Here is a 14,519-nt window from a genome sequence, read left to right as displayed (position 1 = left end):
AATAGATACCAAATTTTTCCTCTGTTGCTGGCAGTGAATCCTGTCGATCAACAGCTGCAATTTTCTCTTTTGAAACAGACTGGGAGGCTTTAGGGCTTCTAGGTGATCGTGCCTGGTTAATGACAGGTTTGTCTGTCTGGCCTCCCGTTGTCCCGGGTTTGTGTGGGGAGGTCTTCAATGATGAGCTGCCACCACTTCGACGGCCAGGTGAGGTCTTTGGGCCAAAAGCAGGTGTTGATGTGGACCCGTCACCTTTCAGAGATCGGCGGTTACCTGTGGTGGAACTGCTGGCTACTTGTGGTCGAGCAGTTCCTATTTTGATCCTGGATTCAGGGACACTTTTATTGGTGGATGGTTTTGCACAATAGTCATTTTTGTTTTTCTCAAAGCCAGGTTTTGGTTTCAAGGACGTCGAAGATGATGACTGGCCAGAACCTAAAGATCTTTTGGCAGGATGCGCAGTGGCAGTGCCAGTTGGTAAACTGCTTGACTTAGGTCGAGGAATTGAACTTCGTTTGGCATCTGACCTTGGATTTGGTGAAATAACATAAGTGTCCTCTATTTGTTTGGATGCTTTACTTGCCAGAACCTGACATTTTTTGTTTGCTGCTTGCTCTTCCATTAATGAATTCTCTTCATTTTTATGGGTGGTTCCATTTTCCAGAGTCACCAACTGCTGTTGAGTCTGCTTATTAGAACTGGCCAAACTATCAGCCAAAGTGAGGATGTCCAAGCAGGACTGAGAAGTAGATCCATCACTGTCGCTACTTGAGACCTCAGCCCTCTTCAGATATTTCTCCATGTCGGGAGTACTAAGGTCTCCCAATGATGTGGTCTTCTGCAGGTCCTCTGGTAGACCATTCTGATGTAAGGCTGCTAAAGGACTGATAATGGACTCTTCTGCTACTTGCTGGCGGCTTTTAGAGCGACTCCGTTTGGACAGCTCCATGATCATGGCAGCAAGCTGTGCTGGATCTGAGCTGATGGAGGCATCAGCAATTGCAGAGGCAATTGTACTGATGCTGAGCATAAGGTTGCTGCTGGAGTTGGGCGATTCTGAACTATGGCCAGAGACCTCGTTATCTTCATATTGTGCAGAGATCTAATACAAAATTAGACAAAGGAAAAAGGTTTCAAAATTATTGCACATTTTTAAAAGACTATATGGCAGCAGTCCAAATCTAAACTGTTGTGAATACCTGGGAAACCTGCCCCTCATTTGTTTGTGGTTGCACATTTTTCTCATGTGCAGCTTCAGTTGTGTTGGGCTCAAGAGTCTTATCTAGATCATCTGTAGTTCACATAAAGGATATCAAATTACTTATCAAAAATAAATAAATAATTAAATAACAAATTAAACTAATGTGAGAAGTACGTTGAATGCACCTTGATTAAGAGTCTCATCAGCATCACTTTGCTGAACCATCTCAATGTGGATGGAACTTCCTCTGGAGAACAAATCTGAGGGCCGGAGTAACGCAAAAGGTTCCCTCTTCTCAGGAGAGGTAATGAAATACCCAAAAGATGGCTGAAAAACAAACATCAAATGGTTGACAATCTGTCAGGTAAACTTGGTTCTGAAGACTCTGCGGTAGGGGCATCCAACCTTGATCCTAGAGCGCCACCTTCCAGTAGAGTTTTACTCAAGCCCCAATTAAACACCTGAATCAGCAGTCTTCAGGCTTACTAGAAACTTCTAGGCTACGTCCGAAATCGCATACGCTCTGAGTAAGTACTTAATTTTGAATAAGTAATTATTTAATATGTGGTATAAATGTAATGCGAACATACTACATTTGTGATGTTGTCATTGTAATGTTCCTTCATTGCATTCACAAATCCTCTCCCAGTGGCCTCATGAGATAGTAAAATGTCCATTGTATGCACACTTTAGTATCTTGCCAGAAATAGTAGGTCATCTAGGTACTTTCAGCCAACTTTTTTATGAATACTGCGTGAATTTGGACATACTCTTTTCACATACTGTTTTTACCTACTATATAGTAGGGGAGTATGCAATTTCAGATGCAAGAAGGTTGGAGCTAAAAACTCTTCAGGAATGTGGCCCTCCAGGAGCAGGACTGGTCAATAGGGCTGTCAAAATTGCTCAAAAATGACGTTCGAATATTCCCTCTAAAAAACACACAAATATTCTAACTATTCGAACATCTGGTTGCGCATTTTTTCAATGACGCGCATTACGTCAATAACAGGACAAATTAATACAAAGAGACATACATAACTTGTATAGGTAGTTAATTTAAGTTTAAACACATTTGACAATGTATTACCAACACAAAACCAAGTAAATAAGCTAATGGCCAAGACCGCAGACCTCAGTCTCGCTCACTCGCAGGCACTCTCTCTCTCTCGCGCTCTCTCTGCGCATAACGGTTTAAATGAACAACAATAAGCACATGTTGAGTGCTGATCAAGAGTTTTGTGCAAGCAACTTAAGGTCGCGACTCTTGCCGCAAATATAGCAGGCTTCATTCAGTGATTGAAACAAATGCATTAACATTAATTGAAGTTTCACAGTATAGAACCGACATTGAACGCTCCGAGCGAGCTGTGCTGTGGGAAACATGGAACTTTTCTGTTTAACTTTAAATAAAATGAGGCACACAATTCCGAGAAATGTGACAACAAAGAACTTTTACCCTTAGGTTCATAAAAAATAAAGTGCTATTAAAAAAGAAAAAGGCTACTTACATTATTGGTGCTTGTATTAAAAAAAAGGAAAAACTGACTGCAATTTATTCCATTGTCTTTTAGTGCACTGTCAACTTTCAGCAGTGACGCTGTGCTAGACAGTGCGACTCGTGTGACCTGTCCCTCAGCCAAATTCTAAATGCACAATTGACTTACACTACATTAAAGATACACATTAACAAATCCATGCATACCATGGGAAGCCAGCCCAAGATTTTTGCATTGCTGTCTCCATTCAGTGTAATCTACAGAAAGGGTTATGCAATCGTGATCGAGTTGCTAGCACACTTTGCATGGCCTGAGACATTTGCATGGCATACAGTGAACATTGCAGTTAGGATGTTGTCTTAGAAGACTGCCCAAGCAGGTTTTTGGGACAGATATAGAGTTCTTACCCTTTTAATATTGTCCTCGTCACTGCTACCAAGACACCCCAGAGCTTCAGAGCGCCTCTGAAAAAACTCCCCCAGTGAAATGCGCAGATAACTTTGGTTCCCAGCCTCGAGTTCAGAGGAGACCTGGGAGGCCCTCATGAGGATGTTGTTACTTGTTGGGGTTTTCCAAGAGGTGTCTCCCAGAACTTCACTCATATTTACAGCTTGAATCTGCTCTTCCTACCAGAACACAAAAGAAAAACTAATTTGTTGGTTCCTCAATCACATATATGGTGCCTTTGTGTAAAATGGACTTTAGTTCCAGTTTGGCTGAACTCAAAAAACCTAAAGAGAACCATTCATACCTGCATAAACCGGTGCTCCTTTTCAAACTCCTCCTGATCCTCAACTATCTTGTCCATAGCCTGGCCTAAGGGAGGACAACATAATCCTTTAAATTAATTATAAATTTTTACGGCATAACTCAAAAATGTGTCAATTTACTAATTTTGATGTTGTTCCAAACACGTTTGACTATCTTTCACAAGTGGAACATTACAGGAGAAATTGAATAACCACCAGGTGGTTAAAATGACTTGCCAGCCCATTACAATAATACAAAATAAAAAAAACATCATATAGATAATTCGGCTTGTGAAATGAATCAACAAGATCTGACTCAAAAGAACAGTTCATTCACAAACTGAGCATTGCTATTTCTCTCATTAAAATGCAAAGGAAATCAGTGAATAACTTGTCACTTTCCTCATACAAAGCTATAATATGGCTTTGGAAGACTTTTACATGTATGCATTTGGCAGATTAAAAAAAACATAAAAAATAAAAGATTACCCAAAGCAATTTGCATTGCATTCAAGGAATCCATTTCATTAGTTCAAAGCATTCCCTGGGAATCAAACTCATAACTTTGGCATTGCTTGTGCCATGCTCTGCTGCTTCAGCTATACAAAAGATTGTAGTCTGCATTCATTTTCATTAAATTGGCTTAATACCTTTTTTGTGTTCTCTACAGAAAAAAGTAAATCTGAGGTTGAGTCAATTGAGGAATAGTAAACCAGGGCTCCAGACTAACCTTTCCACTGGTTGCACTGGTGCTACCAACTTTCTCAGTTGGTCGCACCAGCATATGATTTGGTCGCACCTTTTTAAATTTTTTTATACATGCCATGGGATTAATCAATGCATGCTGATGAATAGTGGTCTTAATCTGCATACCTTAGTTTTGCACTGATGTAAAAAGACTGACAGTGACACAATACCTCATGTTAGCAAAATGTTTTAATCTTTTAACTCTCAAAAAAAACTATTAAAAAAACATGTATGCTCTTTAATGTTTGATTATAATTTTACTGTCTTCACATAGGGATGGGAATTGATAAGATTTTATCAATAATAATGCCACTGACGATTCTGATGATCGATCCGATTCTTTAACGATTCTCTTATCGATTCTTGATAGCACTGTGTGGAAAAATGTAGTCATATGCTTTTCAAAAAAACAAGTGGTTTTATTTTTTATTATAATTTTTTATTTTACTTTTTATGTAATAAATAGAACCTTATTGTAAAGTGTTACTGATTAGTTATACACAGATTCAGACGTCTCCTGAGTTCACTGTTGGAAAGATCAGTTGTTTTAACCATTCATTAAACTGAATCGGTTCAAAGGAGTCATTAGTTCGCGAATTGGACGTGTTGGACGTGGATTTGTGTCAATACAGAAAACATTTTATCACTGGATAGTTTTTTTTCATTTAATTAAAGTGTTGTTTTATGTCAGCTGAATGTCCGGAACGCTTTTCAGAGAAGAGAAGGCAACTTATTTAGCACAATTCACACCTAGCGGTAATTCAGAAAAAAAAAAAATATATATCTCCGAATGCTCCACATGAAACTTTGGTCTCCCTCTCCCTCTCCCAAAATTCACTTTGGCGGGCGCTAAAACAAGTTCAATGCAGGAAAATTCATGCGTGAATTTAACGACCAGACCATGCACTCGCACAAATGCGACCACATAAAATTTTAACTCGCACATTCTCAAAAAATGGTCGCAGTCTGGAACCCTGTAAACCCCAAAATTACATTTTCATTAAATGTGAAGTATGTTAACATTCATTTTCTTGGGTTTATCTTCCCCCAAAGTGTAAACATTAAGCCGCCCAGACACCATTAAAACATTAGGTGAATTTGTGATGGTGAAAATGCGAATGTGTGAAAACAGTGACGTCATGCGCATGCAAATTACATGTTCAGTCTATAGGCATGTGAGTACTTGACAACCAAAACAACCAGGGCAGATTACAGGACTGTGTTTGTGCTGCTGAAGATACAAAGTTTATAAACACTTCTCCAGCAAAGTGTAGATTTACTGCACCACTACGAACAGCAGAGACAAAAAGTGTGCCCGTAGGATGGGTTTATTATAACAGAGATGCTTGCAATTTGCTCTAGACAAAGTGTTAGCCTATTCAATTGTTCCCTCATTAGGAATACTTCTAGCTTTGTTGCTATGCGTCATATGTTGTATCTTATTGAAAGTAACCTACTTTTACCCATTGAGACATTCCTTTACATGCACCTATAAGAGCTGTGTTTGTGATTTGGGGGAGGTGCAATGCATAAAAGGGTCATTTGCAAGGTTGTTTGAAAAATGTTTTTGCAATTACATACGTCACCTTTAAGGATGAGAAAAATCACTGCATTTCACTTACTTCCAGCAAGAAAATCTTCAGACTGGAACTGCACAGCAACTTCCTCAGGCATATTGGCCTCCATTTCCTTCTCAAAGGAAGAGTAATACGCCAAATCAGTGACCCACTTTCCCTCTTCATTCTGATAGACCACACTATGAGTGGCATTTTCGCCTGAGGAGATATTGAACATTTAATTTCTAGATCATGAATATAGTTTCTTAAAGTATTCAAAAAAATATTTATGTAATACTACAAACTTCAGAGAAATTACTGACATCATTACATTAGAAATGGAAGAAAAAGCAAGTTACCTTGCTGTAACTCAAGCTCCATATTATCTGGTTGACGATTCCAAATATCATTATGTTCCTCATGATTCTCATTAAAGCTCTGGGAAAGGTACCTAGCATCCAGAGACTCTTCAGGTTGATTATCTTTACTGCTGGCGCTCTGCTCCTTGAGACCCGGAGAATCTCCACAAGGGCCATCACGTAGGCCCATGGCACCGAGATCCACAGTGTTGGCCAGGTAGACCCTTTGCTCTGTTTTATTATGCGATTCCTGAAGAAGCTGAGAGAGGTGAAAACTGCTCTGGGTGCCCTGAAGGAAGGGATTGACTGAAGCAGAAATGTCCTGAGGGTTGTGGCCAACACCTGCCCTCAAGTAAATGGAGTCCAGATGAACTTCTGATGGGTTATCCATTGCATCCTGTTAATGAGAAAAGTGTTAAGGGTATCAACAATTTTTACTACAGCAAAAGGAAACAGAAAAAGACTTACAAGAGCCTCCTGTCGGTCCAGGCTCATGCTCCAATTGACTGGGCATCGACTGACAGGTCCAGATGCCACTGCAGCATGACCAGCCTCCCCTGTGCCAACTGGACCAACACGATCACCCATCTGAAAATATCCAAAATAAACTAAAATACAATCTGTAATTGTGCAATGATTTGTTTAATTATGGTAAAATATGCATAAAATAAACTAAATAAAAAATAATAAATAAAAAAAATCCTGCATTGAAAATTAATCTTTGATCATTTAACAAAAGTTTTATTTGATTATTGCTTATTTAATGTGACGACACCTGTCATTCAGCAGTACTGATACCTGCTGATACCTGGCTGCTTTAAAAAGCTTTAAATCACTTCTTTGAGTGTTTGTGTAAGCGCTCTGCAAAAAGAGTTTACAACGTGTTTTTGCAGCGTTGAGCTTTGTAGCCAATCACAGACAAATCTGTTACGGGAGTTTTCACAAGAACGCAGCTTTATGTACGAACTGAAGCAATTGGCAGCTTCAGTGATTATAAAGGCAGTGATCTTTGATCGCTTTCTGCATATAATACATATTTTTCATGCCGCTAACAACACATTGCAAAGTCTCTAGATTGACAAACATATTTAAATGCGCGACTGAATCCGATTGATAGTGATTAACCATAGACAAAATAAAACAATCTGATCAGGTATGTCAAACAAATTCTTGGAGTGTAAATGCAAAATAATAGACCTGCCACTTTTTCTGTCGTGTTTACTTTCAAATCAGTCAATCAGTGACTTTTTACATATGAATTAACATTTTTAAATATAAAATAGTTCCAAGCACTTTGTTTTATGATTTGTCCTGCTGACAGTGATTGTTTTTATTTAATGAATAAATAGATTAAATTAAAATTACAAACTGCTTCTTTGCATTTATTTTGGATATATTTTCAGTACTGGGCTCGCAGTTCATATGGGTAGGGTACTTAGTACTCTATGTGTGGATGGCTGTATTAGTTTGCCACCACAGAAGACCATTTTTGACCCAGGAAAACCCTGGCAATACATTTAAAAAAAAAAAAAAAACATTCTGCATTTTCTTTTAAGCTTTTTAAGGGACGTATACATGTATGTTTTCAGAGCAGAAAGCTATGTTTTTTTAGCTTAGTGCAACTCTTAAAATGGGAAGCTTAGAAAGACGAAGGTCCAAAGTAACTTCCTCAAAACTAAATGGCATTTTCATGTTGTTTAAAAACATAAAATTTTACATTGATCATTATTAATTGCTTACATGCCACTAACTTTACCTGGTCATGCATAATCATGCCTGATCTGCTTAGCAAAGTCTGAAGCTGATCATCATTTCGGGTCTCTCCGCTTCCACCCACGATGCCCAGGCCACGCAGCACATCATAGGTGCTCTGAACTGTGGTGGGAGGCAAAGGAACAGTAGATACGCCTCCATCATTTCCCTCCTCATCACTCCCACTACTCCCATCTCCTCCTCCTCCATCACCTGACACCACAGAGAAACAGTGAGGAAATTCCGGTGATTTTATATAATAAACATAGCTTTTTATATTTAATAAAGAGCACTTTACCAGTAATGGGCGAGTTGATGACCTGTCCCTCTGCAGAGCAGCGGTGCTCAATGCCTGTCCTGGTGTCAGTGTTCCTCCCTGCAGTCTGTAACTCATCATCAGAGCTCCCTCCTTCCAACCCTGGTCGAAAATGAGGCCGATGGCTCTCCCCAACCTGATCATACAGAAATATTGCAATACAAAATTATTTTCGTGGTGTTTGGATCTGGTCAAAATAAAAGCCATTGATAATGTGAGCAGAAAGGAGTCTAAGACAAACCGGTTGTCTGGAGGTACTTGGTAGCAGAAATCTTGCTCTGCTCCGGTTCTGTAAAGCCTCTAGCTCGTCCTCTGTGTCCTCTTCATCACTTGCAGGACAGGAATCCATACCTGTGGCTGCCAGACGTACATCAGGCATGTGAAAATCCCTCTGTGGATTGACACCGCAAGAGCAAACGTTAGCCGAATAGTTTCAGAAGCCAGGGAAATTTAATACATACTGCTAAAAGATTAATAAGACTAAACATTTTTGGGAATATTATTAATATGGATATCAAACATTGGCAACAATACCAGAAGCATGCATCATGAAAGTAAATGAGGTCAATTTTGATTTAATTTTATGACGATTAGCCCATACTTGGTCATAGTCATCATGGAAATTGTGTCTGTTCCTTTCTGGTTTGGTAGAGGTGGGCTGAGATGAACTGGAAGGTAACTCCTACAACAGGAACCGAGTGTTATTTAAAAAAAAAAAAAAAAAAAAAAGGTAAGCTTTTGTAAACAACCAGCAAAAGAACTCACAACAGAGATTTCTTGTCCTTCCACATGACCTCTCTGCATTGCAGGTGGCATCAACTTGTTGAAGTACAGCTCCAATTCCTCATCATGGAGTTGGTTCACATCAATATCATCATCTAGAGGACAAAAAAACAAAAACAAAACATTTTTGCCTTGTTTATCTTGGTCCTTTAGAGCTCTTTCAAAGATATAACTTGAATTCTTAACTAACCAGTGATATCACTGTCCATGCTGTCCAGAGACATCAGTTTCTCATTAGCCAGGAAGCTGGCGACACTGCCACAGCACCTTTCACTTCCTGTCCCTTCACTGGCAGAGCCCTCCTCTTCCTCCATCATCACTGGGAGCAATGTGGTCTAAGAACAGAAGAAAGCTTAACCCTACTGTGTCATTTGATACGCAAATTACTGTAAATTTACAACATGACATCAAAACTTTGCTGAAAAACCTGTTGTGTGAAATCTACTACATGCCTTTTGTCATCTGAATGATAGTTTATCATTTTAGCATAATTGCCTTTTAGTAGAACGCTAAAAACTTTCCCCGTCAGGTTATGGTACATGAGTTTACTTTATAAAAATCAGTAAAGATTTCACAGCAGAAAGACAAGTATACATTTTTATATTGTTAATATGTATATTTTAAGATAAACACTCCCTGAACTGAAGCAATTATGCATCAAATATGATACATCAGGCTTTTGAGGAAACGCTTATTTGTACATCTCTCAATCATCATTATATTGAATTGCATTATATGTTTTGGGCACACAAAAAAATTAAAACTATAGAGCTTTGATCATAAAACTAAGCATGTAAATATCATGTCATTCTATATTTCTAATATGTCTTCGTTATAACAGAGTTATATTTATACAGTGTTTATTACTGCATTGAAAATATTTTCACGGCCACCAAAATTTATCTTTGATCATTTAATGTGAAAATACCTGCCGTTTTGCAGTACTGGTACCTTTAAATTGTTCCTGTGGGTGTTTGTCTGAAGAGCATAAAATGTTTCTATTTACAACAAATCTTTTGCAGCGTTGAGCTTTGTAGCCAATCACAGACACGAGCACATGAACGCAATGGCCAATCAGATGCATTTAAGGTAGGCAGAATCCGTTCGACACCACTCGATTAAATCTGATTGACAGTGATCTATAGCACCATGGAAATGGAAATTGACCATAGCAAACGGAACAAAATCTGATACTGTCAAATGATCTGTGCATTAAGTCTTGGAGGGTAAATGCAATAATAGTAAATCAGCCACTTTTTCTATGTAATGTGTTAATTTGTTCATTTTATTACTAACTTTCCAAATCAGTCACTCATTTTTAAATATAAAATAGTTCTAAGCACTTTGTTTTATGATCTCTTTTGTATTCACGATACCACATACTCTGTGTATAGGACGCGGCAGTACTGACCACACATTTTACAAGATATTTGTTAATGACGCTCAGGATCTGCTGAGCACTAAATCCTCTGCTGTCCTGTCAGTGATCTCTCACAATGTCATGTAATAAGTTAAATCTGACTCTTACTGCACTGCGACTCTACAGCTCGTTCTGTATGAAGCAGAGCAGACGCTTTCGGATTATAATTGTAACGTCGTTGTCCAACTAAAATAAATGTTTTTTTTATTTCTATAAAAATTAAAAAAATGATAGTGGGGCAGTGCCATGGTGGCCAAGTAATGCAATCGGAGTACACAGAACACCGTGAAACACAGTATTTCAAGCCTAATTACAAACGTTTTTTGCCCTTACAAACTGTTTCTTCAGTAATCAGTATTGTAAGACCAGTATTGACAAAAAAAACTAAATAAATGCATTATTTTGGATTTTTTTGTTGTCAGTACTGGTTTCACAGTTCACATGGGTAGGGTACTTTGTACTGTGTGCATGGATGACTTTTGCAATTTGATGCAGTTGCTGATATTTATATTTCAGTAAAAAAAAAAAAAAAAAAAAGGGTTTTTTTTCCCACCTACTTGAGTATGAGCTCCATATTCTTCAATCTATACCATATTATATGAGCCATAAAAGCCTGATGTATGAAATTCAACACTCAAAAACACATTTATGCATTTTCTTTTTTAGATTTTGCCTAAAATCTTCAATAATCTGTTCTTTTTTATTATAATTAAATATATATATAAAAAAAATTTTAAAAGGTACCTGAGCTGCCATTGTTTGTTTGTCTCCAAAATGAGAGAATGACAGTAGTCCAGTTGAGATGTCTAATGAAAGAAAAAATATATTTCAAAATACTTTTCTCAGCTTGAACAAGTTACCCAAACTCCACTATTTTACAAATACTGTGTCAATCATGCATTATCAAGTAGACATCATCAGACCTGCCATTAAATTTAAGCCAAGTCTTTAACTAAAACTAAAAAGAAAACCGCAGATTACGTACCTGTATTCCGTAGAGGAACAGAACCTGACACAAGAGGTGGAGCCACCCTTCCTGATGAGGTTTTGGAAACAGATTCGTTTTCATCCAAATTAACATTCACCAACAGGTCAGAGAACCGATTCACTGGAATAAAGTCATCGACACTGTCTCTAAAAAAATTAAAAATAAAGGAAAGACAGAGAGAGAGAGAGAGAGAGAGAGAGAGAGAGAGAGAGAGAGAGAGAACTCATTTATTCAATGTTTCATAACTGGCTGACGGCAGATAGAATATTGATACAGTTCTACATCATACAACTTAAGACAAATAACATTTTTAAAATTAAAGCATTTTAACCAACATAAAATTTTTTTTTTTTTTTAAATAAAAGTAGACAAAGGGAAACTAGCATTGCTGTCAAATCTGAAATAGACAGCAATAATCTTAAAACTGGCAAATATTGGCAGACTTTTTGGACTAGAGGAAATTTCAGTCTTTCACAATTCTAACAACTGCTGAACACTTACAAATCTTCTTTGAGGCTGAGAACAAATTTGTCCCTGCCTCCATCCGACCCCTGGGAATGCATGAGGGAAAATTGCCCATCCTCTAAATATGATGCTTGAACATCAGTAACTCTGAAAGGGACAAATGAACTCAATTAACATTGTTTGTGTTTAATGGCAGTATAATCATTTAAGTTAGCAGCAATATATGTACAGCATGTGACCATAACACTAAATACTATTTTGACCCTCCACCCATGGTTGGAAAACTGCATGAAGACCTTTAGGTTTCTGTCACAACAGGTTTACAAATATGTCTCAATACATGTAGAATAAGAAATGCTGTAATCATCTGTCCACAAATTGGCACACATTGCATTCCAAAATGCATGTTAAACTCAGTGCATGCACAGATTAAGGGCCTGTGCCAATACTTACACTTGCAGTCTTTGCACTGCACACTTGTCTACTACTTGAACACTTGGGCCAAATACAGGAAATATGTCATGCAAGTAGGCATAACACTTTTGGTTACCCAATGGTACACTCATAACAGTGTTGTAAAAATGCACAATATTTTACAGAGCTTTATTTTCACTTGTTTTTTTGTTGTTGTTTTTTTATACTTTGCACTTTCTACTGTTCAGTAGTCTTTCTGTTTGTTTGTTCATTTAAATTTTAAAGCCATGTTAGCGTCGAGGCTATTTACATGGCAAACAAGGTCAATATCACAATCCATAAAATATTTAACATTTAAAGGTGCCGTAGAATGGATTATTTTATTATTTTATAATGTTTCCTGGGGTGCCCTTATAATGTTAGTATGTTTTTTAGATCAAAATTGGTTATAATTTAGAAATAAAAGGCGTATTTCCTAGCCTGATTTCATCTATTGATTTGAACGCTCTGTTTGAAGGGGCGTGTGCTGTGAGACTTCAGTGTTGTTGCCCACTGCTGTGATTGGCTGACATGCTTGCATATGAAATATCTGGCATTACATGTAGAGCTATCTGGAAAACTTTTACTATTACAGCTTTTATACGTTTTTACTATTACAGCTATCGGGATTAACGAATCATGAGAAGTTTTTTAAGTATTTAGATCTATTCCCATCACATAAAAGGTTGCAGATGAGCATTGAACAGATGACAGCCTGTTGATCGCGTGAATGAAGATCTTATCACTGCAACGCGATTTACTGATGCATAAACAGTGTTGAACGACTTTGAGAGAAAGATTATCTGTCTTTGAACTTGAACAATTACACATCAGAAATTCACATAACCCACTGGTTCTTCAGAGGCACGGATGAAGGAGCTAAAAAAATACTTTGTGTTCATTTGTACATCCAAACACTGAGCAACTGCCATGCTTCGTTCGCTCGTTTGCAAGCCATGATGTCTCTCGAGGAAAAAACAATATCACGCTGGATCTAGATAACACAGTGTAAATTATCGTTAATAAAATCACTACTTACCGCTTGCGGGAATATAACGTTAGTTGAAATTGCCCCCTTCGTCCGTTTGAGACGCCGAGAGAAGCCTGGCTGCTTGATATTGTTCCAGGTTAGAAAAACAGTCCGTGGTGAAATGGGCAGAGCAACTAACAACTTCGAATTAAACTGTAGCGGTATCCGATTATAGATAGATCTGCCATTTTCCCTATGATCCTCCTCCTGCTTGTTTCTTCACCTGCAGAACTTCTGATGATTCGGCTGCGCAGTTTCGCCTGGCACTGAGCATGGGCTGGCATATGCAAATTTTTAGAGGCGTACATATTAATGATCCCGACTGTTGCGTCACAGTTGGTGTTATGTGGAGATTCGCCTGTTTTTCAGGGGTGTTTTTCAAAAACGAGATTTAAATAAAGAGAAAACTATGGTGTTTGAGACTCACTGTATGTCATGTCCATGTACTGAACTCTTGTTATTTAACTATGCCAAGATAAATTCAATTTCACATTCTAGGGCACCTTTAAATTATTATATAAAATATTTAAAATAAAAATACATAAAGAAATTACATCTGGGTGATACATTCTGAAATATGCCATGTAAACATATTCCTGCATAAAAGCGTTTCAGTAGTCCTTATGTTACAGATAATTAAAAAAAAATCTATTCTTATTAAAGCTACTTAAGTTATTCAGTCAAGAGCAGTGAGTGATTCTGTTTTTCTTTTGTTGTTTGATTCATATTAACAGCATATACATTACCCACTGCTATTATGTTGCTTTCACTTTAATACACAGATTTAATACACACATGCAATTAATTTACTTGCCGTTTACGTTCCCAGACATAAATGACTGCGTTTATGTGAACTGTGTGTTTTTGACATAACCTTCTGTGTATTTGACAGTATAAGCGCAATAATACGTCAGAGAACTTAAGTTTAATACTCATGCGAAGCGCCGTCTGACATCCAGCTTTCTGTGCACGTGCTTCGGATTTGTGCGCTAAGAACCATATAGAAGTTTAGACCGATATGGCTTTAAAACACGTGCAGATAATAAACTTTCATTATGATGAATAACTGCAATGTCAAGTGAGCGTGAAAGTGATACATATTATAATCAAAACCAAACCGATGTTTTAGTTTTTGGAAGAGTATCCGATGCACGAGCTGTAAAGGATCCGCCCTCTTCTGAAAAGGGAGCAGCAGCTCATT

At 37.8% G+C, this 14,519-nt stretch overlaps 1 protein-coding gene across 3 annotated transcripts in view; it reads right to left on the bottom strand.

The window, feature by feature from the left end:
* cep192 (centrosomal protein 192) overlaps nucleotides 1-14,519 on the bottom strand; it is a 45,255-nt gene that overhangs the window by 28,379 nt on the left and 2,357 nt on the right. For all 3 annotated transcript variants that reach the window (XM_082150221.1, XM_082150223.1, XM_082150222.1), the window contains exons 3-19: nucleotides 11,872-11,982; nucleotides 11,368-11,516; nucleotides 11,127-11,188; nucleotides 9,153-9,297; nucleotides 8,945-9,057; nucleotides 8,781-8,861; nucleotides 8,421-8,570; nucleotides 8,162-8,315; nucleotides 7,868-8,076; nucleotides 6,580-6,699; nucleotides 6,112-6,508; nucleotides 5,819-5,971; nucleotides 3,452-3,516; nucleotides 3,108-3,326; nucleotides 1,387-1,528; nucleotides 1,200-1,291; nucleotides 10-1,102 (exon numbers count right to left, since the gene is read on the bottom strand). In XM_082150221.1, the coding sequence (XP_082006347.1) occupies nucleotides 10-1,102; nucleotides 1,200-1,291; nucleotides 1,387-1,528; nucleotides 3,108-3,326; nucleotides 3,452-3,516; nucleotides 5,819-5,971; nucleotides 6,112-6,508; nucleotides 6,580-6,699; nucleotides 7,868-8,076; nucleotides 8,162-8,315; nucleotides 8,421-8,570; nucleotides 8,781-8,861; nucleotides 8,945-9,057; nucleotides 9,153-9,297; nucleotides 11,127-11,188; nucleotides 11,368-11,516; nucleotides 11,872-11,982 (3,455 nt within the window). The remainder of the gene's footprint in view (nucleotides 1-9; nucleotides 1,103-1,199; nucleotides 1,292-1,386; nucleotides 1,529-3,107; nucleotides 3,327-3,451; nucleotides 3,517-5,818; nucleotides 5,972-6,111; nucleotides 6,509-6,579; nucleotides 6,700-7,867; nucleotides 8,077-8,161; nucleotides 8,316-8,420; nucleotides 8,571-8,780; nucleotides 8,862-8,944; nucleotides 9,058-9,152; nucleotides 9,298-11,126; nucleotides 11,189-11,367; nucleotides 11,517-11,871; nucleotides 11,983-14,519) is intronic.

Source organism: Leuciscus leuciscus (assembly GCF_965113295.1).
Source record: "Leuciscus leuciscus genome assembly, chromosome: 20".
Classification (NCBI taxonomy): domain Eukaryota; kingdom Metazoa; phylum Chordata; class Actinopteri; order Cypriniformes; family Leuciscidae; genus Leuciscus; species Leuciscus leuciscus.
Note: the sequence above shows the minus strand (reverse complement) of the source record. Positions and strands in the feature narration are given on the sequence as shown.